Here is a 25,283-nt window from a genome sequence, read left to right as displayed (position 1 = left end):
AGCAGGAGAGCGCTTACCTCAGTGGGATTTAGCCAGGGATCTCCATCATTGGAACTCTCTGCTGATTTTAGGGCACATACCAGTGTTCTAGTTATTGCTTCTTCTACACGGGCTTCATGATCTGCATCCTGCCTCGAGAGAACAGAAAGTATTGCAGGCAGGTCAGCACTTGGATCTTCACAGGATGTTGGAAGATGGTGGGAAAAACCAAATGGGTGACCTTAGTCTGAAAGCCGTGTTCATGTATGTAAGGTAGCTGAAAGACTGCAGGTTTCTGAAACTCATATTCATACATACAGCACTCATGTATCCACACCAAAGCCTGTGCTGCTACTTATGCAGATACAGATTGAGGGGGGGGGGAAGGGGGGATTTCATTGTGTATATATAATTTTTTTTTTGTATTAGTGTTCTATTGAATCTGGTGCTTGAAATCACAATGCAATGTTAGCATTTAATTAATATATGCATTTATAGGCCTCCTTAGGGCTAGAAGGACCATGAAAGTATATAGCAAATTTTATATATCTACATATTAAGTCTAATTTAAGAACTTAAAACAAAGGAAAAGGCAGCAACCATCTGTGTCTGCAGATGAGCAAAAGCAAGGCTCAGACTTAACAAAATGCTGTATCATGTGATAGTAACAGAAGTTAATATTACTGCTGCAGCTTCAAACATTAGCAGAAGGAAAAACACATTCCCCATAACTGCTCAAATTAAAAATCAAGTGAGTAGTTAGCATTTTGTTTCAAACCTTCACTTCCTCCATCATCCCATTGGGCAGCGAGGTACCAGTTAGGATGGCAGAAATAAGATCTCTTTTTACTTTCACATCTAGCTGTGTTGCTGTTGTATGTGAAAGGAGGTAAGACTGAACAAGATTTAGTTCAGTGACTTCAGTGACAGATGTCTAGGAGTGGATACATAAATTTGGTTTTGTTGAGATGCTTAGGCATTCAGGTTTTTGGAAGAAAGATGTAACCTAGTCAACAGACAACTCTGCACTGCCTAATTGTGGCTTCAGGGAACATGTCAAGCAATCCATGCATCTTGCTACTATGAGTGTTGAAGGCAGTAATTCATCTGGGGACCCCTGAGTAGAATTTGGGATGGCTGAGGATGCTTTATTTATTAATGGTCTTGCATAACAAGTCCCCAAAACATTGATTTTTTTTTTATCTACACATGGACATTATTTATGGTGTTGTACTCTTGAGATTTATCCTGGTCTCATGGATAACAGGGCTGTACTGATTGCATTAGAGCATGTTAGGAAGCATGGAGTGCTTTGAGCAGCTCACATCCAGCTGAAAACAAGTTCAAGTTCTCTAAAGGCCTGCCAATATAATTAGTGGTCTCGCTAGGACTGTAAATGTTGGCATGATTCATATCTGTCAGTATGAAAGCAGCTGGTAACAGCTGCAAGCAAGAACTGCTTGATTTGGTAATGAAAACATTCTCAATGTTGTCTCTCAGCATCCATGTCAGAATTGGCTATAGGTAGATTACCCAACACCTAATGGCACTACCATCATCTGCAGACACAGCACCTTTCGTAGCTGCTTTGATTGCTTTTCATAGCATCTTCTTGGGGGAGAAGTAGAGGTTACTCATGAGCAAAATCCTACACTCCTCTGCTCATGATATCATCTACACAGCTCTTGTTGTCACCAACAGGATCTCAGCAAGACTTTTATGACCAGAAAGACCACAGTTTAGACTGCAGGACTTATGACCAGAAGACAGAGTTTAGACTGTTTGTGAGGCACAGCTTAGGGCATGTGCTGACATCAGGCTCTTTCTGAGCATAGGGTGCACAGCCAGTTCTTCTAAATTACCTTCAAAGCTGCCAACTTTAAGGCAGGCTTAAATGGTTGTGCAGTAATATTCTTGGTGCTTTCTCTGGCACTAGATTACAGTCTGACTGTACGAGCTCAGTGTGGGCTATGGATTTGCTGTCCTTTCTAAGTACACAGTCTCATCTGGAAAATTTCTCCATGAGGAAAACACCCAAGTTTGCCTCTGCTTTGCAAAGGCTTGGTTTGAAGCTGGTATGAGAAGTATATTCTGTAATCTTTGAACAGCAGCTGAACACATGTGTTCACCTCCCTCAAGATTTCCAGTCTAATAATAGTGCAAAAAAAAAATGCAATAAGCATTTTAGTGAGGTGGCTTTCACAGGCCATTTCAAAGGGCCTTTTTCAATATTAAACAAGGATTAGCGATAGAGCAATTTGAGTCAGAAAACCTATTGTAGCTTTGAGGTGATATCCCTGGAGCCATCCCATGCATACTAGGTGACATGAGTGAGAAAAAATTGGAGCATAGGGAAAAGAAAATTAATTAAATACATGAAAAAATCCAACTCTAGGCAAATCAAAACTATCAAGAATGAAAATTCAGACATCCTCTGCCACCCTCTTTCTATCACATTGATCTAATTTAAATTCTGAATTAGTTTTGCATGTAAGCATGTGCTTGAGGTGAAGCTGGTGTTTGTCATCCTGTATTTGTCACCATGCTGGTTAGTCTGTGAGAAGTTTAGCATGTGTTTAATTGATTGCCTGATTGAGATTGCATATTTTCTACTGAACTGGGGCTTCAGATCTGTAACTTTGGAAGGCTTTTCCCTCACCAGCACTGAATACAGCAAAGCCTATAATGCTGAACCACAGGCAAGGCACAAAATGCTTTGACCCTGATACCTGAAGATCCCATGCAGCTGAAACACAGCTTAGGTGGCATCATTCCTCTGTCCAGGTCATTCTTATCACTGTTTTTATTAGAGATTTATTTTTCCCTTCTTTCTCTAGAAGAATACTTGATTTGCCACTGGCAAAGAATAGTTGTATTTAGAGGAGGCTGACAATTGATACCAGTAGAATATGCAAGTCTGCAAAGTTTTCTGGCATCCCAGAGGACGAAAGAAGCAATGTGAATGTAACACAGCACATTGAAATAACTCAAATTGGCTCATGAGATCTGGGACAGGATTATTTGCCAGCTTTCTGACTTCTTACAATGTATGCATGCATGGAAATGCTGCAGCACTGAGACTTTTTTTTTTTTTTGGAAAAAGGAAAATACCAGTTCAATCCAGGAGTTTATGCTGACAGTGATGGGGTCAACGGATTCCACATAGTGCCACCAGTGTCTGGGAACAAGCAGGACCTGGAATCAGAGACAGTGTGTTAGGTACTAGAAGAAGGCTGAAGGAAACTCAGGTGTTTTAATCAAGGTGGTGTGGGAGAGGCAGAATGAGGCAAGAAATACAGTTAGGTGGTGGGAGGTGATTGTTATTTATTCTAAACAGCCCTTCCCCAAGACTTAAATGCCCCCTCTACTACTGTCATTACTTTCATATAAGAAGTGGGCATGACCTTGAACTGCCTCTTGTCCAAAATCTTCCCACGTGAAGCAGGACAGTAACCTTTTCGCTGCTCTAGATAAATGAGGTCCAGCTGTACTAGGGGTAGCAGCTGGTATAGCTGTGGAGCAGGGTTTTGGAGAAAGCCTTGGCCAAGCAAGTATTCCTTTGTAGGCTCTCCAGCAGAGAAGCTTCCTGCTTCCTTTAGAAGGGCTGCCAACTGGCTTCCCCTGAAAGTAGGTATCCTAAAGCTAATCCAGGTGATTAACAATGTGCAGCTCCAATTCCAATAAATAATTACCTGTATTAAACTTGTCGCTTTCAGTAGATAGACTTTTAAGGAGAGTGTCCCAGATATCATGACAATCTAGTTTAGATCAGAGCTTTACAGCTATATCAGGATGATAGCTGTGACATAAAATTGATTCTTTCCCATGGCTTTTATGGTACCAAGACATTAATGTTGTTTTGATGATATAGTACAAGCATTTCAGATTGCTGAACATTAGATTAACATAGAGCTATCAAAAAAAGCATAAAAGATGTTTTTTGACAGGGAAAGAAAATGGTCAGAGATGGATAAAAATACTTGAGAATGGGGAAATTGAAGCAATGATCTGTATCTGAATCACAGCCAATTTTTTTTCTTGCTAGACACAAATTACTGAAAAGAATGGTCTGCTAGCTAAGGAGCTCATGCTTTATTACACCAAAACATGGCTAATGACAAAATGCCTGTGAAGGGAACAGTGCCTGTGGCCCCAGTCCTGTAAATGTTTAGAGGATAGTTGTGGGCCACTGGCAGAAATGTTCTCCACAGTTTTCAATTCCAGTCAAGCAGGAAAAAAAAAAATAAAAGCACAGACTATTAAAAGGTCAGAACTTTTTGTAAATCGTATTTTAATCCAGCATAGCATATAAAATGGAGAAGGAAGGAATTAAGAGAAAAGGGAAAAATCAATCGTCCCAGTGGTGACGAGGTCCAGGCTTGCTGTAGAGCAAATGAAATGCTTTGCTTAATTAGAGATGTGGTTGCAAGCATCAAAAGCAATTAGCTATGTCTGAATTAACAAACCAATGGATCACACTGCTTACTGTGATACCTGGTTAGCTGGGACACTTTGTCTGCTGTGAGATGTCCTCTCTACTAAAGAAGGATTTAGCTAGAGAGGTGAGCAAAGGCAGCCCACCCAAAGTGGCACTAAGAAGTCAGAGCTGAAAGGGTGACTAGCAGCAAATACACAGGTTGGCAGGCATTGTTCACACTCATTTAAAAAAAAAAAAAACAAACAACAAAACAAAACAAAAAAAACAACCCTACATGAGTATGGAGCTCAGGATTCAAAAATATGTGTTGCAGATAAGAGTACGGAAGGCTGTTATTCAACAAATATCAGTCTGATTAATTCTTACAGAATCATTAAAGTTGGAAAAGACCACTAAGATCACAAAGTCCAACCATCAACCCATCACCACCATGCCTAGTAACCACGTCCCTCAAGATGATGCATCTAAAAGAGTATGAAACCCTATGCAGACTAAAGCAAAACCATGATTTTTATTTTACACAGAACAAGTTTCAGAGTAGTGCTTTTATCACACAAACCTACGCCTTCAATCAAAAGTGGAGTTGCATTAGCTGCAATTGGATTGTGTTAGCAAGTGTTTGCCCACATTTTGACTGCAGAATCATACAAAAAACAAAGACTCATCTCTTTAATAGGGATTCTTACACTACACCCACTGTTAAAGAATCTAGGTGCCATCCAAATGACAGGTTGTAATGACGAAGCCTGGAAAACGTTGCTGTACACTAGAAGGTGGTGTAGTTTCTATAGTAAGTGCTGATTTCAAACAACTGGTTCCTTCCTTGTAAGATTTATGGCAACAAGAGAATTGAGATTATCAAAATGCAAAGAGGCTGGCATTTTAAGGAAGATGAAGAAATGGAAAAAAGTGATTAAAAGCAAAAATACAGCTGTGAGGAGCAGCTGAACTAGCAAAGACAGAACAATAACCCAGCAGAGAGAAGCAGAGTGGGATTCTTCTAGCTTGATTGGTGGGGGGGACTACTAACAAACAACCCATCAAATATCCATTTGCCAACAAAACAAAGCAGACTTCCGTATTTATGAATATAGGCCAGAGATTTAACTACATTTGCAACCACACTGAAATAGGAAGTATATTTTAAAAAAAAATGCAGCAAACATTTCCCAGAGGAATGTGAAAGGTGCGAAAGCAGAACAGAATCATCCCAAGCTCAGGGAGAATCTAGTATTTGTCTGCTTTCTGCAGAGTGTATTGAGCTCTGTGGGTTGGGAAGATACCAATCTAAATAGCAACCAATCAGATAATTCTAATATTTAGGCTAGCAATAGGCAAATATAGCAGATGAGGCTAAAGTGGGACAGAAATATCAGGAAAGATAAAAATGAGATTCTAGACTCTAAGAGGAGGAAAAAAATAAAAAGAGCAGTTGAGAGAGTAAGTGCAGCAATACTGCAGACTTGTACAGCACACAGAACAGAACAGGTTTAAATTCTCAATGGATGTGATTAACTTGATACAGTGCAAAGGTAGGGCAAAGGTGGAATTGCTTCAAAAAAAAAAAAGTGCATCCCTGAAGTAAAATATTATGCCAAGAAATTCCTGCTCATTAAAATAAGATATTTGGGTAAATGCCAAAGAAAAGGGAGCATCAAAGAGTGCGTGTGTGTGATGGGAGGAAAAAGATGAGGGACTGGGAAACAAATCACAGAGCCATTTGCAAATATGGCAATGAAACACAACCACCACAAAATGTGTAGGACCTCATGAAGATTTGTGTTTGCCTGGGACTGATGGGAAGTCAGAGGTGTGCTGACACTGCTGTGCACTCTGGCTGCTGAGCAGGATCTCCTGGTGTGAGGCTGCAGCAGGAACACTGTGCTGCTGTTCGTGGAAACTTAGAGATGGCTGTAGCTGTGGATCCAAACCTTGTTAGTGGTTTCTGCATCCTAGAGCTATTGTGCAACTTATCTATTAAAACAGCAATGCTTTGGGGGAAAACTTATTAGTCTAAGTATAATTTCATCCAGTCTCTGTGCTTACAATGATAGGTAACCATGTCCAGATATTTACAAGAGGTGCACTTGAGCTTGTAACTTTGTGGATGTGGTCATGTACAGCTGCCAGCTCCAGAACTGCTCAGCTGCCTATTTAAATAAATTATCTAAATACTATCATCATTTGTATTGAGAATAATCTTTAACGTACAACCAGAAGTTGCATTAATACCACTGTGGAAGTTCATCCCACAGCCACAATGAGAAGAGAATGAACCCTTATAAAAGCTAAAGTCACAGCTGGCTACTTAAACTTGTAAGCTGAATGGTACAGTGAAAGTAGTGAAAAGGCACAGAGGATGCAATCGAAGTACACACTGTGCATTGGTACAATGTTATACAAAGGAATTCTGCTTTAAAGTCTTAAATGGATGCAGAAAAATGGCTTGTAGCAAAAAACGACCAGAAGGTGGCATTAGACACATGAAGTTTTTGGCATTCAAAGCTGCAATCCCCCTACATGGAGCTGCTCTCCTGAATAGCTAAGAACACCTTTGTCTTTATTTTTTTCAAGCCTATGTTGTTACAGTATCTAATCCAAAATGTTCTGCATACTGTCTGGGAAGGAGTGGAGATGCTATAAACTACCACAAAATAAAGCTGATAAATAATAAAGCACAAATTTTAAAGTAACTTTATTGATGTGAAACCAACTGTAAAGCTTGAATCAAGATTGCTATTATTTTGGATTCTCTTGCTTCTTAACGAAAGAGTTCTTTTAGGTCAATCCTTTCACTGAACAGCAGCAGTCCCCATAAGCTGCTGGATGAGGTCATAGCATCATCCAAAAGGCACTGTCAGAATGCATGATGGTGATACCTCACTGCTCTGTCACTGCCCACCTTACTTTCTCCCCAGAAATCCAAACAGCATCTCCTCCTTTGTGGCAATACAGAGAATCTGTATTACTGGGCTGGCTCGAGATCTTCATTCCTAGCAAGATTTATTTTTGATTGCTTTAAGCCTAATTAAAATTAAGATCACATTAAAGGTTCACTACTGTACTTGATCATTCTAAAGGAAATTTTATGTTGAAATAATATTGAGGATCATGGACAATGCAATACTGAATGGATGTGGTGGTTTTATCAATAGTAAAAATGTGTCCTTTGTGCTTTAAATTATCAAATGCTATTAGTGTTACCATCTGCACTTAGTTAAAGTAATCATTTTGCTTCAGGAGCATGACTAAAAGTTGTAGTGTGAACAGTGCAAGCTTGTTACAGACTCCCTTCCACTTGCAACTGTACCAGCAGCAGAACATATTGTTACCAGGTAATAGACAATGTCCTCTCACTGGAACAACTATCCTGTTGGCCACCTCCTAGCTCACAGGAGTGTCTGTCAGGTCAAAGTTATCTGGATTAGTGAAAATCCATTCTTCCAAGTGCTGAAGGCAGCTGGGTTTGCCAGCTAGGGATGAGGGAATGCTCACACAAGGAGTTGAGCTGGTGAGTCAGAAGAGATGACAACATCTGGCAGGAGTATGGTGAAAAGATGCTAGGAGCAATGCAGACTGCAAAATTCCTTTCAAAAAGCTTGGCTGTTTTAGATGCACTGGAGTGCTTTACAAGGATGTGTACTGCTGAACAAAAGAAAAGGGTAATTCACTCTAAATACAGACTATGCTCATTAAATAAAGGAGGATGGTAGCTACAGCGTGAGACTAGGAATTACAAGTCCTGAGTCCTCCTCTCATATTGCTGACTGCGTGTGACTCAAAGTCAGACACTGTAACTGAACCTTCTCAGTAAAACAGGGTTAGTAATACCCTCACATCCTTGTAAAGCATCATAAAACCTCTGGATGGTGTGTGCTTTAAATGCAAGTATCATCATTATAATGCTCTACTATTAAAGCAACAAGTTGGGCCAGTGTTCCCTGGTGAAGGTTATTCTCAGGTATCAATTGTGAGTTCCTTAACTGGCTCTCCATACTCATTAATCAAAAGCATTTTATACAATGTATTGATTTCAGAGTAGATGAGTTAGAGTATCGTTGAAGAAAAAATTTACAAAAATTGAAGGTGATTGTAAGAATTGTAATGGAATAGGGCAGTCTACTGAACTAACTTTCCAAATGTTTGTGGGTTTTGCACAAAAACCCCTGTAAAGTTGCTGTGAGCAAAGAAACTTGCCATGCTGAGAGAAGTGCGTATCAAAGCTGAGCACAGAATGGCGGGGGAGGAAATCTGAGATTTCCCAGCCTTTAGTTAGCCAGTTTAATTACTTTAAAAATCCTAGTGAATGACTGAAGTCCATATAGAAATGGTACCTGTCCTGGACTGAGTGTAACCACATGGGCTGTTGTGTTCCTAAACTCAGGAAAGCATTTCAGATCAGGGTTGGCAACATTGACTTTGCTGAATATGCTGGACTCCTCATAAGGGATCCTGGTGGGATAAAGGAAGCTGGTGTCACCAGGTGGGAAGAGGTGCCATCTTTTCCTGAAAACAGAAAAAAGATGGAAATGTATTCAGTGCCTGTCAGCTATGGCAAAGAACTAAGGGCAGTAGCAAGGTTTTCAATAAAACATAAATCTGCCTTGTTGTGTGAATCTCCTACGCAGCGAGAACACAGGCAGTGCTTATAGGCTCTCCACTAAAAGTGTTTTTGAAGTATTTCACTTTTTAATTTTTCAACTGAAAAGATTTACAGCTTCTCACCAATTATTTTTAAAAAGCAGATAAAATTTACAAAAAAGCTCTCCCATCTGGTTCCTGCTTATTCCCTTCTAAAGAGCAACAGGCAGCATTTACAGGTGCTCAGAGAGCATTAAATATTGCCTTACAAATCAGGAAAAATAATTTCATTAGAGACAACATACCTTCATTCACTGAATGAATAGCTGTTGTTGCCATGTTTGTTGTAAAAGGAGAGCACTGCTGTTTACAATGGCAGCAGTAAAGGAGTATGGATGTATTCTTCTGTTTCTTGTCAGCTTGTACAGTCCTTATTTTGGCTACAGTCACAAAACCCTCATTCATAGTAAAACTCTCCTTGAAGCTCCCTATGTCACAGATGTGGCAATGGCAAAAATAAAACTAGAAACAGCCATAGGTCTCAGCATCCTCAAATATCCATTTACTGGGTTTTTGCATGTGTGTATTATCAGTACCATGTGCTGAAAACGTGGCTTTTGTTTGGGCCGTGTTAAGACCTCCCTACCATGACCAAATGACCAGGTCAAGCAGGACAGGGTCGTTCTGCGCACACTGGCACTTGTCTTCCAGGTGGTTTTCTGTGCACTGGTCAACACACTGCAGTGCAGAGCCAAGTAGAGCAGGGATAGATCTCCTTATCTCCAGGAGCTAAAATGACATCTCCACGTCATTTACATAGACCAGATCACAGAGAAAAATCACAGAGAAAAAAAAAGATATGCCAGAACTGGTGGTGCCAGTTTTGAGTACTATAAAATAAATGTCTTAGCAGCTCCACTTTATTTAGCAAAAGGAATTTTAGGTGGTTGTACCTCAGTTGGTTGATATAACCAGAATGGAATACACAAAGGGAAAACTTACTATGTTTAAAAGTGCCAGACAACTCAGTGCAGCAGTGACACTTGCACTAAGCAATGGAAAAGGAAGAGACTTTGCAGCACATCTGGACAATGTGCACAGCTGTCCTCTGTTTCAACCACTGGCTAGATCTTTTCTTTTTGTCCCTTTCTATGGTGCTCATTTCTGCTCTTTGCATACTGCCCTTTGCTGTCAGTTCTAAGTCATACATCTGAAAATGGGAGAAAGGCAGTCAAATGGCACAAGGAGAGGGGAGCAGCATGGTAGCCAGAACTGCAGAGATTGGCACAAATGGAGTGTCATGAGCTGCTGACATTTCTTGGTTTGCTGGGTGCAAACACACACTAATTCATCTGAAACCTGAGCCCTGCTAGATCCTTCAAAGGGGCAGAGAGGAGATTGGGAGGCTCACGGGTTAATTCTGCAGGCTCATGAAAAAGCAATATCATGAAGCAACAAATTAAGAAGCCCAAGGGATGCAAGGAGGAAATTCAAGATAGCAACAAAGGGCTAAGGAGTGGTCCCTGGCTTTCCTGCAAAGCCAAATCTATTTAAGTTCAGCATAAGCTTATTTTCTGTTACAAATCCTGTCTTGTTTGTGAGTCTCAAAAGTGATTCTTTCTGCTCTGGAGAAGTGCGGGATTCACACGCTTGTTGAAGTTTGCCATCTATTTATAGGCTTTGCTATGAAGAGGAAAACAACTTTTGTCTTTTCAGGCCATGCAAAGGCTGCAGGATTTTCCTGTCCCTGAAAGAAACAAGGAGGGGGTGGGAACACCCTGGTAAGGAAGGCAAAACAGCAGTGTGATGCTAGAACTCTGGCTGGAGTTCACCACCTGAAGGTAGAGATCAAAGGGGCAGGAACTGGGTCTAGATTGCTATAGTACACCCAGTATTTATGTTGATCCTTAGGATATATTTTGGCATGTAAATCTCACTGTTTTCATTGAGAATTCTGGGTCCTATATACATCTCAGTGTCTGGACTTCAACGCATAACACTTACTGATGCCACAAGAAGTCCTGGGGGCTGGCTGCAGCAATAAGAGCAGTGCCGAGGGGCTTCCAGAGTGTCTCTGCTGCACATTCAACTAAGGACCTGAAGGTTCTTTACATACACGAGTGAAAGCTGGTTTGAGAGCTAAAGAGAATTACCCTGCTTACAGATAAGATGATGACACATTCATTTGCCTCAGGCCTTAATGCCAGTGAGTGCCAGCACCCAGAAAAGAAGGCAGGATGCCTGCCTGCTGGTCCTGCACCTTAATCACACGGCAGCTGTGACTTAATTGTTTTATAAAACATGTCAGGGCAATTAATCACATTAAATTCCCACTGGCAATTTTTTCCTTCCACTATAAACTAAATCACACCTAAAAAAACGCATGCAACTTTGTTACTATAGAATTACTCCAGTAATAATAGATTGAAAAAAAGACTTGAGGACAATCTGCAAGGACAGCAGAAAAAACAGTGAATAAAAAAGACAGTGGGCAAACAGGCAGAAAGAAATAGAAACAAAGCCACATGTCCCCATAATGACTTTGGAGCCTTAAATGTCCCTTTTAACTTTGTTCACCGCTGGCTGATGTTCCCCCTTCAAATTAACTGTAGCAGCCTGTTAGAAGCTCTTGCACAGAGAAATGTTGTAAAGTCTAAAGCAGTTTGTTTCCATTTTTGTGGGCTTTTTAACTCTTTCTTTTTAACTCTTTATCTCCTGATTCCAGCTTCCTGAATTCATAACTACCAGGAAGATTAAAATGTTCAGTACTGGGTAGCATACAGACTGGGATGGAATTTCATCTAACTGAAGAAAATATATCTTGCCTTCACGCCCCAGTCAAACTCCAAACCCCCAAATTCTGCCATTTCCTACAAAACAAAAAAAAGTTCTGATGCTTTTCAGTTACTCAGAAAATTAAAATGGTCAGGTTCTAAAACTAATACTTGAGTAAAAAGCTAACTTCATAGCACAATCTTTCTTCTGGTATTTGCTCTATGTGCATCTATTTGTTACCTTCCTTGTATCTGCAGCACTAAATTGCAGCCGTATGAGTCCAAGTGGCAGGGAGTGTTTGCTCCTTCCGAACCAATCCACAGTGTGCTCTCTTGTCCACCTCTTCCAGGAAAACCAAAGTCAGACCACCTTACATCCTGCAGCAATTAAAAGGATATTTATGTAAGCTTTACACAGATTCACATCCTCCACTCAGTTATCTCATTCTCCTGTGCTTTCCCTCCACCTCTCAGTTCCCCTCTGACTACTTCAGTTGTTACTCCTCAGCAGGGGTTCCTGCATGCACAGCCTGTGCCCCTTCCTCCAAAATCCTCCTCTCCAGGAGCATGTCCGTTGATTTTCTTCTTTTTTTTTTTTCCCCTGTGCAGCCTCCCAAATCTTTGTCTCCATTTCTCATCCTGGCCTTTCATAACTCGAATTATCTGTTTCTTCTATAGAAGGACTGCCTACCTACTCTGTGGCCACACATGGCTTCTTTACCTTTTCAAAGATGCTTTTTTTTTCCTATTCTCTATGTTAACCACCCAGGCTCAGAACTGTTGTCTGAAAAATCCTTGTATTTGGCACTTAGGAATAGGAAGAAAGGAAGGAAAAACCTCCATTCCTTTTTCAATACAACTTGATAATCCAGACAGCACACCAGCTTTCTGTTTCTCTGTTCCTGCGTCAGCTTTCTCCACGTATTTTGGAAACATGGACTTTATCCTATCAGTTCCCCAGTGGCAAGCTGGTTTTTATAAGTTCTTTAGCATTTAATGGATGTATTCTTCTTTTGCCTTTGCAGCTGCGGAGGCAGCCAGGAGATTCACTTCCTGGCTTCCTGGTTTCAGGCAAATCACTTCATCTCTGAGCTTTAGGTTTTCCATCTTGAAAAGGAAGGCAGTGATATTTGTTCTGTTTTAGAAAAGCACTTTCATGATCATTCATCCCATCTAACTTTAGGAACCCACTTCAAGCTTGGTTCTTGCTCTTGTCAAAGCACTCTCTGTCACCGCTTGGAGAAGCCTCTCTTTTCCCACTGTCTCTAAACAGAAAATAGGAGTCCGGCCTCCTAATTTAAGTATGTAGGCCAGATGATTGCAGACAGGTAGATGACCATCCCTCATTAAGACCTATGGACAAGGAAATCTACAGCTAGACATGACTATAATGATAACTTGACTGTGACTCTATTAGGAAAACGAGTGATAGCCTTCCCAGAAATTTGGTGTTGCTCAAGATCTTGAATTTCAGACCTATTGATTTTAAAGATATCGTTTGAAAAAAAATGCAGAAGTCTAACATAAACATTTGTCAAAAGCGGCAAAAAATCAAACAGAAAAAGTTGCTCCTATAGATTTCAGCAGCCATAAAATTTAAAATCCAATACGAGTATTTCAGTGATAAAGTTAAGCGTAATACCGTCTCTACACTTTAATCTCACACCTAAATAGTTTTTGTATTTTGTCACAATTTAAGTGGAAAGAAAGCACACGTAATCAATATTTGACTTAGAAGAACTTTCTGAAAATGCCTCAGCTGTAGTAAACAGTTGAAGCCATTATGGGTAAAATAGTTTTTAACCAACGAGCTGAAAAGGAACTGGTAGGATTTCTGAAATCTCGTCACAGTGGGCTCCTTTTCTACAATAAAAAGCCACAGCCAGAAGAAATGTGCTAAAAGGTGTTCCAACCGTAACAGATGGCACATTACTCGTGAATTATATTTATTTCATTTGCTGCTTATAATGAAGTTAATCTGTACCCGTATGTCACTTTAAAAGGTCTCATTTCTATTTAAACTTCATGCATATATCTCGCTTCTGATTTATATCTCAAACTCTGTAATGAAATATCAACTGAACAAAAAATGTAAGATGCTAGATACTGCTCATAGATTAGAATAATGGAATCATTACCTTAGCCCACACAACTGTAAATGATAAACAGCGCAATCTAAATTTCAAACAACTTCTAAATGGCCCTATTAATCACTATAAATAACAGCACATTTGGCCTTCTTTTCCCCTTCAAGTCACCTTACGTAAATCTAAATAAAATCTAAAATGAAGAAAGGGGTTATCATCAAATTCACGCAAGAGAATTTCTACAAAGACTTCTTTTGGCTGGTATAAATTGTGTAGCGGTGTTTCAAAATCCATGAGTCTGGAACTGACTGATGTATTTCACTCCCATGCCTGTGAAATTGGCAGATGACACACACCATATTTGCTTGCATAACACCATCGATTTTTTTCCTTCCCAGATTCTGCTTTTAAAAAAATCCATGGCATAACCATTACGTCTGTCTATTCTAAAATAACAGTACAATCTGTTGCTTGCTATAGGTCAGGTGATGAGGGTGTGGTGTGATACCTGCACAGAAATGCAATTCCTGGAGACTTGATTTTGTACTTGAAGGGGAAGAAGGAAGGAGGAAAGTGGTTGTTTCCTTCCAGTGTTGTTTTATTGACCAAATGAAGCAGCAGGCTGTCCAGGTCTTCTGAGCTGCAGGTATCCTCAGAGCTTTGTCCCATAAAACACAGCAAAATACTGTCTATTCAGGCAGAAAGTCAAGGCCAAGGAAGAACCACAGACAAATTTGAGACTCAAATTTGGAGAATCCTGAAACATCCCAGAAGCTTCAAAATAATCTTGGAGAATAAGATCTGGTATCAGTCACGTGTTCAGTATGATTCAGGAAGGATAGGAAAAGTGCTTCCCCAAACATTATGTTCCAACCACATAATGAAGGGAAATGAGACTGTGAAAAAAAGATCGAGCACTGAAAAGTACCAATTTTGCTGGTATAAAAGAATAAAATACATATAAGAAGCATGGGAAATGCTTTCTGAGGAAATAATTAATTGAAAGAGCTTATCAATTTGCACTCCCCACTGTCCCAATAATACAATATTTGCTGAAAATTACGATTCCATCTTCATGACTATAAGCGTAGAAATGAATAAGGCTTCAATTACTATTCTTTCTTCATATCTTTTGATAAAATACACCATTTGTATAGCTATCCTTAATTTTGCCCTCTTGCAAGCAGTAGTTGATGGAATGTAGATGAGCCAACACACTGAAATAGCAGATAGCCACCAAAAAAGTGAAAGAAAATATACCAGTTAGGTGTCCTAATACCTGCATTTGGAAACAAGTATAGATTATCATAGAATCATTAAGGTTGGAAGAGATGACTAAGATCATCTAGTCCAACCATCAAGCCATCACCCATGCACGTGACTCAGTGCTCTCTGAGCCTGCTCTGGAAGTCCTCCCTCCAGTCACAGAACTGTGGAGAGCTAAATGAGGAGTGGTGCCAATCTGACAGCTGGTTTTGTTAGATCTGGTATTGGTCTCAAGCTTACAGAGAGACAGAGAATTTTGGCTGGCAGCCTTGTGGTACTAGCCTGAAAGCCAATAGCTTTACTATTTAAATATAAATAGAGGGAATTGCAGTAGAGGTTTCGGAAGCTATGCTAGATAATTTGCAGTGAAAAAGGTAGTAGGAGTTAATATGAATGCTTTACCTGGAAAACTTCCTCCTTGTCTTCAAATATCCTAGCAATGTATTTGTAGTCAGCATAAGCCCAATATTTGGAGTGCTTGAAACAACTGAATGGTCCAGAGAGACAAGAAGGCTGTCCGCTACTCCAGGCCAAAAACTCTTCAAGAGTAGCCTTCACATAGCTACAGCTGGTTTCAAACTGAGGAACTAGAATGACAAAAGAAAAACCAAACACTGCAATGAATTCAAAACCAGTCAAAATAGTAAGTAGTTTCTCTGTTGGCCCTGGGTAAATGTAACATGACATACAAAGCAGGAATAGGTGGCTTGACTCTGATCAATAAAATGGTTCTCATCACCTAACTCATAATTAGTGTCTGAGATTATTGGTTTTTCATTAAGGTTTAAGTGAACCAGAGAAGTTCACTTAAACTGTTATCTTGAACTTGCTGTGAGGTAAAAGCACACCAATGGTTACTGTGCAAGGCACCATTAAGCTCAATAATACATCCACAACTCCTAAACATCTTAGACTCCGTCCTTTGCATGGTCTCCCTTTTTAAATGTGAGCTGCAAATGCATACATAAGTGCAGATCGCAGTGCATAATGTACCCCTTCTTTTGTCTCCATGGATTTTTGTAGCTAGACTTGTTCATTTTTACCTTTCCCACTCAAAGCATGACTAAATCAGCACATCAATGCATAGGAAGCAAAGTGTGGAGCCACATGCATGTCAGTGATTCATTTAAAATGCCGTGTGTATCTATTTTTCATTTGGAACAGAAGAAATGATCATGTGGTGTTCCTTGCCAGACAAAAGAACAGCATTACCAGCAGTATTTTGCTCCCGTTGTGCTTTGGTCATGCTGCTTGATACAGCCTTCCAGCTCATGGTCAGGTCACTTGGGAGACCTACAAGATAACCTCCATCACAGCAGGCTTTCCTTCTGGTTATCTGAGATCTTCATTTCCCACAGCTGCTAATTGTGCCAGCTTCAAAGAGACTTATCCAACATTTTAAAAAACTACAAAATTACTGTACTATAACCACTATGGAGGATAAAAATTACTGCAGTCTGTGTGAATGACAATGACAGAGCTGCAGTTTAACCTTGTGTAACTTGCATAGAGCTTTTCAAAAATGGGATCCTTTCACTGTCGCGCAGCAGCAGCAGCTCTTAGTTCTTTACTGCTCTCATTTTGTTATCACAGCCATTCCCATACAGTCTCGTACATTTGTTCTTACCCCTTTTGGGTGGGAAAACAGCTTTTGCAAACCCTTATCACCATCATTTTGTCATTTTCCATTGTAGTAGCCTAGGTAGTAGTTTTCTTTCCCCTTGCTATCAAATTCATTAACTAAAAAATACCAGATAAGCCCCACTATTCAGCAATACGTCACCTAGGTCTCTGCAGTATAAGGGCTTCCTAACCTAAGAACTGCATGCAAGACACACAAATCGCCTGCAATAACCAAAAAACCCTGTATCTGATTCTGTCTCCATGTTGCAGTTCAATGCTGTCTCCTGATATCGAGTCATTAATGCAATGCACATCATTTTACTAAAAGACGTTCTGATGGAAAAATTAGATAAAAGATACAAGCACTATTGAAGGTGGCTCAATATCTGTATTATTTTGATGAGAACAAAGAGTGCTCAAGACACTGCCTATTTTCCTAGATAACTCAGGAGCAAGTATTTTAAAAGCAAGAAATATGCTCTTTCTAGCTTCCAATGTATTTCACTCCAAGCTTTATTTCAAAAAATCCAACTGTGAATGGCAATATTATCTTCCAGGATACAGTCTTTTCAAGGCAATGTTCTTCGTTTAATTTATAGCTAGTTCAATACTGAGGTGTGGGTGCTTATGGAAAAATAAATATTCCCCTTCTACTCTGCCTTTGAAAGATCCCATCAGGAGAACTGTGTTCAGGCCTGAGGCTCCCAGCACAAGAAGGATACAGAGCAGGTCCAGAGGAGTGCCACAAGGGTGATCAGAGCGTTGGAGCACCTCTCCTATGAAGACAGGCTGAGGGAGCAGGGGCTCTGGGGAGAATGCATTGTGGCCTTCCACTACCTAAAATAGGCCTATAGGAAAGCTGGAGAGGGAGAGGACGAGGCTTTAAAGTGAAAGAGGGCAGATTTAGATTAGATATAAAGAAGAAATTCTATGAGGGTAGTGAGGCACTGGAACACGTGGGGGTTGGAATGAGGTGGTTTTTATGGTTCCTTCCAACACAAACCACCCTGTGATTCTATGACTACAACATCTGCAGGCATGAGGGAGGAAGGGGAGGAGCGGAGTGCTTTGTGCACAACAGCAGCTCCTCCTGAGTTAAGGTCTGGTCCTGACAGATGTCACGTTGTTTTCTACTCAGAGAAACTATTTGCAGAGTACATCAAGGAAAATGTATGAGAAAAGGTAATAGCCTTAGAAAATATCCTAAAGCTATAGTAAAAATGAAAGTGGAATGTCTCCTCTGTTTCTTTAAGCTTAAAAGAAAACCAAATATTCATTCACAGCTGCTGCAGAATTAAAATTATTTAATCGAATAATCCAAGCCAAGAGTAACAATTTAACATTATGACAAAGCACAGGCACACTCATAAACCAAAAGACTGAACCAGCCACATCTAACCCCAGCTTCACATGGTATTTATTCAGCCTACTGTATTTGTACTATCCTCACAGCTTTCTATTCAGCAATGAAGTCTGTAGCCACCTTCCCTGTATCAAACCTCTCAGGTCTGAATTCTTCTAGTGTCCTTGGTGGTGAATCTCCTTGTGCAGGTTGTCTAAGCTCTTTCCTATCCAACTGTGTATCTGACAGGATCAGCTCCACAACAGCATCTCCAAGAAAAAAATTCCTCCACAGATCTCATGACTCATAGCTGATCAGCATGACAGTCTCTTGCTCTCTCCAGCTTCTTCATAGTAAATGCTTTGTTTATTCGTTTCAATATGCAACCAGATAAATGGTCAAAATTAGAAGTCTGTAGAAAAAAAAGCCCCATTTGAGGAAGCTTTTCTTCTTCCTTTGTAGATGTTGGTATTTTCCAGGTAGCCATCAGATAGACGAGCTATACTGCTGCATTTTCTCTGACAGAAACTCAACTTCAATAGCTGCTGCTCACCTGGTTAGCTTGACTCAGAAAAATAAATATTTTAGCCTGACTGGAATTAAATAGGTACAGATTTCTTGATTAATTGCACCTTTATTGATCTTGAAATGAATGCTGGTATTCTCTGTAGAGGTATCTTATCTCTGTCAATTTTTAAGGTTCTGATTGCATTTTTTTCCTCTAACAGACACATTCTGTTTAACTTGTGTAATCAGACAGAATACTATCAAACACCTACACTTAGGTGCGTATAAATAATTCAAGCAAACAATTCACACATACTGCTAGCTCCCATGTTTTCCATGTTTCATCTGCCAAAAACACCTTCTTCATCTGTGTGCCTGATGAAGTTCCAAATCAGCAAGAAAAGCAAATACAGAATCCAAACAGCTCTCACTAAGTTGCAATATTTTCAGTTCTCACTTTGTTATATAGAGGAACCTTCGGCTCAGGATTCCCCCAGCAAGTTGCAGATGTGTTACCAAAGAAAGATGAGAAATTGTCATAGGAAGAAGTTTCAAATTATTTAGGATTTTCCAGATGAACCTAATAATTTCAGAAACTCTGAAGCAGTCATTTTAGTGACATGAAAATGCATTAATGTAGAAGAAAAGTTTCTTCTGCATGTTTCCAATTGAGTGCCAGGTGTGGTGCCAACTATCTTAAGTCTATTCTAGCCTAAAGTCAATTAATTTAGTGTTAACATAGAAGGAATATTCAGAGTATATTCAATATAATATTCAATGTAATCTGATTTGTATTCTGCTGTTGCTTTATCTAACCATGCCACTGCCTCTGTTTCATCTGCAAAAGTTAGAGCAAATATAAGAAAGAAAGGCCCTCATTGAAAAACTGTTACACAAGAGTGAGATCAAGTATTTTCCAAATGACATGAAATGTATTACATTATTTCAGACTCTGAGATAGTTTGGCTAATGGTTTCACTAACATAACCTTACAATGCAAATCTTTTATAGCAACTCAAGTTGCATCCAGTTACAGTATAATTCCTGACAGCATTACCCATCTTCCTGAAGACACTTCTAGCTCACATTAACAAATAATGGAGGTTCCTGGAGACAAACTGATTGTTGACTACGAATTGATGTCCTTAGGAAAATGTAAAATACAGATAGATGCAGTTTCAAGATACAACTCCAAATGTAAGCCATATCCTTAGTGGCTATGTTATTCTTAAGTGATGAGTTTTAGCCACTAAGTTGGTACCAACAGTCCGTCACTTACCCACGACTCCATGAATCTCATCAGAAGCTTTCCCAGTTGGAACACTCATCTGTCACTCAAAAATGCCTACTAATAGATGCAGACTACGACCTAAACTATCCTTTTACCTGTGCTAGTGAGCTCTGCATATTGGAACTCAGGTACATTAATAAGGTGTCAAGGAAAAAGTCACATATATGCAACCTTTATCTTCTTCGCTACTGGAAACTGGTGAGTGCCTCTAAGGTTTTGTGCAAGAACTGGCTGATACCTCTCTGAAGTACGGTCACACTGATGGAGACTTGTACCAACATATTAATTCTACAACTCAGCCCTCTTGTCTATAGGATGTGGATAAATAACACTTGCTTCCCCAAGGGATGATACAGGGATCATTAATCCAAGCTGGTAACATGCTTTGAAATCCTAAAATGCTAAGCATTTCTGCCCTAACACTTCTTTCTGTTTCATCACTTCTCTTGCAAAAATTGAACATGAAATATTATTACCATCATGATGTGAAGAAAGCAAATTTCACGGTGTTGTAATATAATATGATGTAATCCAACTACTTCCATAGGAACTGGCAGAACCTCTTCTGGAGTCTCTGTGCAGTCCCTAAGCTCCAGGAAAACAGTGGTCCAACTGAAGAAGGTTAGAACAGTAATAGATAATAGCTAGAAGGGGTGTAGAAAAAACTTGACTTACACTGAACATTTTTTTAAAAATGGGGGTTGATTGGCCTAGGGAAAAAAACCAAAGAGATCGAAGAGAAAGAAGATATTTTATGGGAAAGGGAGAAAGCAGGGGACAAACTGTATTTTGGCCTGTGGTTGGGAGGGCTAAGGATATAAAGAGCACTGAATAACCTCTGAAGTGGCTGTCTGATTGCAATTTGGGGTTCTTGTATCTTCCCAGCCTGGTCTGGAACTCATTCTGTCCATGGATACATTATGACTATTATTGTATAGCTACAAAGATAGTAGTTGTAGTATTTAAAATCAACTGTAAAACTGGCCTCTCTGTTCTGGCATGCTTATATATCCTTAAGTGAATCTGAACCTTGTGATTCTATGTTTCTATGAAGGTTTAGAGCTGTAGTTGTTATACTGCCATCAGATGACTTTATTTGTACTTCTATAACATTTTCTATCACAGGATCTTAAAAGCACCAAAAGCTATCCGAGTCTTATCAAGCTTTTAGTAGGAAGGTAGGAAGGTATTATATCTACATTTTATGGGTGAACAAAAAGGCTGTTTAGTCATCTAATTTTTTAATGCACAAAGTTTGTGTATGTAGAAATTCAGTCTGTCTGAACATCTAAATCACAGAAAAGAACAAGACCAAACACACATTCTACACAGCAAGGAAAAGAAATTGAGACTGTTGATTCTTGTATGTTAGTGTTATCCATCAGATTTCCCTCTACAAATAAACACACAAGAAAGGAGAGTTCCAGTGTTGGCCAAACCTACTGACTAAAAATCAAAAACTGTGATGAAAAGTAATACATTAGAGAGTGAACAGTGAGAACAGAGAGGCAGAGAATTTGAAAAAAAGAAAATGTTTCACAAGTCTCACCTAAATCCATTGTCTTCAGTCCTATCCTAAACTGTATTGTCTTTCCATCCAGCATCGCAGAAAGGTGTTTCACATCCCAGTGCAGGGCTGGCCAGTCACCAACCATGTTACAGAAGACTGCAGGTTGCTGCAGTGACATCACAATTTCCCTGGCTTTCTCAGGAGTAAATGGTTTGACATCTTCACCTATGAAAGGGGAAAAAAAATACAACCAATCACAACCACAGCTGTAGATAAATGATTTATGATACATGATGTGTTACTTATTATCTCCCACAGCATGGGAATCATTACGAACTAATACATAATCTTTTATAGTTGATTTTTTCACGTATTGCATTTGCAAAAACGTCTATGTAACATTTCTAGGGCAAATACTGGAAGAATATTCCTACACTATATTTCAATTTAAAGCAGTGTACTGGCACTCAAAACGTAAAATAAATAAATAATAAAATAGGCATATGCTTACAATTTCCACTTTTATCTGGGCAGTAAAGCACTGAAGTCAAATGGTTTACAATTAGGTTTACGATAAAAAACAAACTTAGGAATAATGTCCAGAGTTTAGAGAACATAAATTTTATGAGTAACAATCTTTATGTCCAGAATTCTTTCCAAGAAATGTAGAGCATTGTCAGAGGTAACAAGCCAGATTCCTATGCATTTAATTTAAAGCAAGAAATTGCAGTGCAACAAAAAGCAGCAGGTATTTCTGAAGTGTTTTAAAATTTCTTTTCATCTATGCAATTTTAGAAAAAGAAAATTGTGCCAATCCAAGAAATATGTTAATTTGAGATTTCAATTTAGTCCTTTGTTGTTCAGAGATTTATATGCCCCATTGAAACTGTCAGGCTGAAATGTGAGCAACCTTGAATAAACTCAGCACTTTCAGAACAACTTTCCTTTAGGGACATATTGAGAAGGAAAACCTGTTTAAAAATAAAAATAATGTTGCAGCTCCATAGAGCTGAAGCAGTGGACTACAAATCTGGATCATAAAAAAAAAATCTATTCATTATTTTAACCTCTATTAAAGTTAACTCACCCAGAATTTGTACCCATATAATGTCTAATATTTAACATCCTGATTAAATACACCCGGTTCCCCATGACTTGCATAAAACAAACCAATTTGCTCACTCTATTTAGGGGCCAAATTACAGTCTGGCATGTGCAATGGGTTAAACAAATATAAAACAAGTAAATTTACATTGCCACCTGGCACTATTTCTGCCCTTTGCTTCTAAGTCCTACATGGGCAACCCAGCAATCTTTTCCAGCAGGAAAGACCCACTGGGAACAAGAGGCACTAGGGAGAGTTATTCAGGATTGTATCTAGCAGAATTGTGAATGGCAGGATAACAGGACTTCTCAGAATGGCCTTGGAATGGGCTGCCCAGGCTGATGGTTGAGTCACCATCTCTGGAGGCATATGAGAAAAGGGCAGATCTGACAGAGATGTCTCCAACCCTTGGCCCTCAGTCTCATGGTCTCATAGAGCACCTCTAACAAGCAAGACATAAGGAGGTCGCAAGGGACCGCAGGCTGTGCCATAAAGTCTTCAGCACCTGCAGAAAGAGCCTTTGCAGGTCTTCAAGTGATAGGTTAGCATGCTTGGTTGGAAGTGTTTTCAGAGACAGCTAAAGGCCTACGAGCAAGCCCAAGTGCATGTGTTGGTGTGGCCACAAAGAATCACAGAATGGCCAGGGTTGGAAGGGACCTCAAGGATCATGAAACTCCAACCCCCCTGCCACATGCAGGCCCACCAACCTCCCCACTTAATGCTAGACCAGGCTGCCCAGGGCCCCATCCAATCTGGCCTTGAACACCTCCAGGGACAGGGCATCCACAACCTCTCTGGGCAGCCTGTTCCAGCACCTCACCACTCTCTCTGTAACGAATTTCCCCCTGACATCCAACCTAAATCTCCCATCCCTCAACATAAAACCATTTCCCCTCGTCCTGCTGTTATCTACCCTTTCGAAGAGTTGATTCCCCTCGCCTCTGTAGGCTCCCTACAGAGCTGGGGCCAGGCATGGGAAGAGGGCAAACTTAGCATGTTTTTTCACAGTGATGTTGCTCAAAGACTAAAAGTGAGGCTTAGTCCAGATCTGAATGCTTCCATGGGGATTTGTACAACCTCTTCCATCCTCAGGTGGTGCAATCATAGTGCTGTACACAGGTGGGGTTCACGGTGTGGGAGCTGTCTGGCCTTGTGTATCTTTCAGCCTTTCCAACTTATTAAAACGAAATCGTTCCTGGTTAGGCAAAGTTTATCACTGCATGTCTGTCCTTTCTACATGTGGACACAAATCCACAGAAGCACTTTGTTTTGGAGAATTTTGTAGAGCTGATATACTGCAAAATTTTGTGTTGATCCTGTAACTTCTGTCAGTAATTGGGATGTGCTCTGTAGAAGCAGAAATTTTACTGGGAGAAACAGGAAGGCTCACTGAAGCCAACTGTTCATTCTGTGTGGCTTCCTTCCAATGTGATTTCCACAGGCATACTGTACTTTTAGAAGATGTGGTTTTAACCACAGTTAATATACAGTGGGAGAGTTTGTATCAGCACCAAATAGAAAAGAAACCCATAACACAACTTGACTAAACAGTCTCTCCTATACTGAATGTTAGCTGGAGGTTTTTATCATGTCATGTCACAACATTTGACTCAGCTGTAAACCTATTTCCCTGTAAAAGTTAGAAACAATGAATGAACACAAGAAGTCCACCTCAGAATGGTAGTCATTCCTATCTTCAAGCAGTACTACAGTCATGATTAAATCAGTGTGTATCTTTTCCTGATATACATAAAATAATCACATTCAATACACACTGCTCATATAATCAGCATTGGAATTCAAAATATTTTAGAAAATTTAAAGCATTAGATAAATAAACATTACTGTTTTGGAAAAGACAAATGGGGATTCTTGCCAATTTTGTAGAAAGAATATTTAAGTGTCTTGATTCAGTTTTATGTATTCCTTGGTGAGAACTACAGACAGTTAAGCATAATTCTTTCCCCATAATATTTGTCATGAATATCTAAATGCCTGGCACTGAAAAGGCACACAATAAAAAGTAAATATTGTATACTACATCAAATAGATATTTTGATAATTTGGACAACTCTGCTGACAATCAACACAGATTTCTGAAAGAATTCTATACTGTAGGAGTGGTAAAAGATTAAAGAGAAGATCTGAAGATAGGTATCTCTTGAAAGAGATATCAGCAGAAACATTTGTAATCTTAAATGATAATAATAATCTTTTCCTTTGCTTCTGTTGTCTTAGCTTCACAAAGACCTCACAAGTTGGATTCCTGTTTCTCAATATTAAGTGGAGTTGATAGCAACTGATTCCTAGGCAAAAGCAGAGATTTAATAGCATATATAAGGGTACTGACTTTGGATACCAATGTGTATAAGCAAAATGCGTATAAATAAAACGTGTAGCAAAGAAACCAAATGTCCTTGCAAACCCTGAGTATTACAGATGAAATTGTTGGGGGACATGACGTTAGCAGGTGAGGACAGAAATGCACATTTCTTTTGCAAAGAAAAAAAACCCAGCTGGAGTCTTCATTCTCTCAGCTGTACTCTGATCCAAAAGAGAAGAGGAATACTGTTAAATTAGTTCTTTCCATCACACTCAACAAATGACGTGGCTTCATTACAAAGGGAGCAGGAACAATTTGCCTAATGTTTTGACTTTATGCAAGGCATGTATAATGTCCAACCAGGAACTGAAAACCTGAACCAAGTTTTACCCTAGTTTTCTAACTGTGACAACTCAAATAATTGGCGAAACATGTAGGTGTTCTTTGGAAAGGTAAC

The 25,283-nt window shown here is 39.6% G+C and overlaps 1 protein-coding gene across 2 annotated transcripts in view; it reads right to left on the bottom strand.

Moving 5' to 3' along the window:
* HSPBAP1 (HSPB1 associated protein 1) overlaps nt 1-25,283 on the bottom strand; it is a 33,413-nt gene that overhangs the window by 787 nt on the left and 7,343 nt on the right. The window contains exons 2-7 of one of the 2 annotated variants that reach the window (XM_031590640.2): nt 21,438-21,623; nt 15,528-15,712; nt 12,014-12,150; nt 8,752-8,923; nt 3,091-3,174; nt 18-128 (exon numbers count right to left, since the gene is read on the bottom strand). In XM_031590640.2, coding sequence (XP_031446500.2) covers nt 18-128; nt 3,091-3,174; nt 8,752-8,923; nt 12,014-12,150; nt 15,528-15,712; nt 21,438-21,623 — 875 coding nt within the window. The remainder of the gene's footprint in view (nt 1-17; nt 129-3,090; nt 3,175-8,751; nt 8,924-12,013; nt 12,151-15,527; nt 15,713-21,437; nt 21,624-25,283) is intronic. The other variant, XM_090143670.1, reaches the window with a different exon arrangement.

This window comes from Phasianus colchicus, chromosome 7 (assembly GCF_987193195.1).
Source record: "Phasianus colchicus chromosome 7, bPhaCol1.hap1.1, whole genome shotgun sequence".
Lineage (NCBI taxonomy): Eukaryota > Metazoa > Chordata > Aves > Galliformes > Phasianidae > Phasianus > Phasianus colchicus.
Note: the sequence above shows the minus strand (reverse complement) of the source record. Positions and strands in the feature narration are given on the sequence as shown.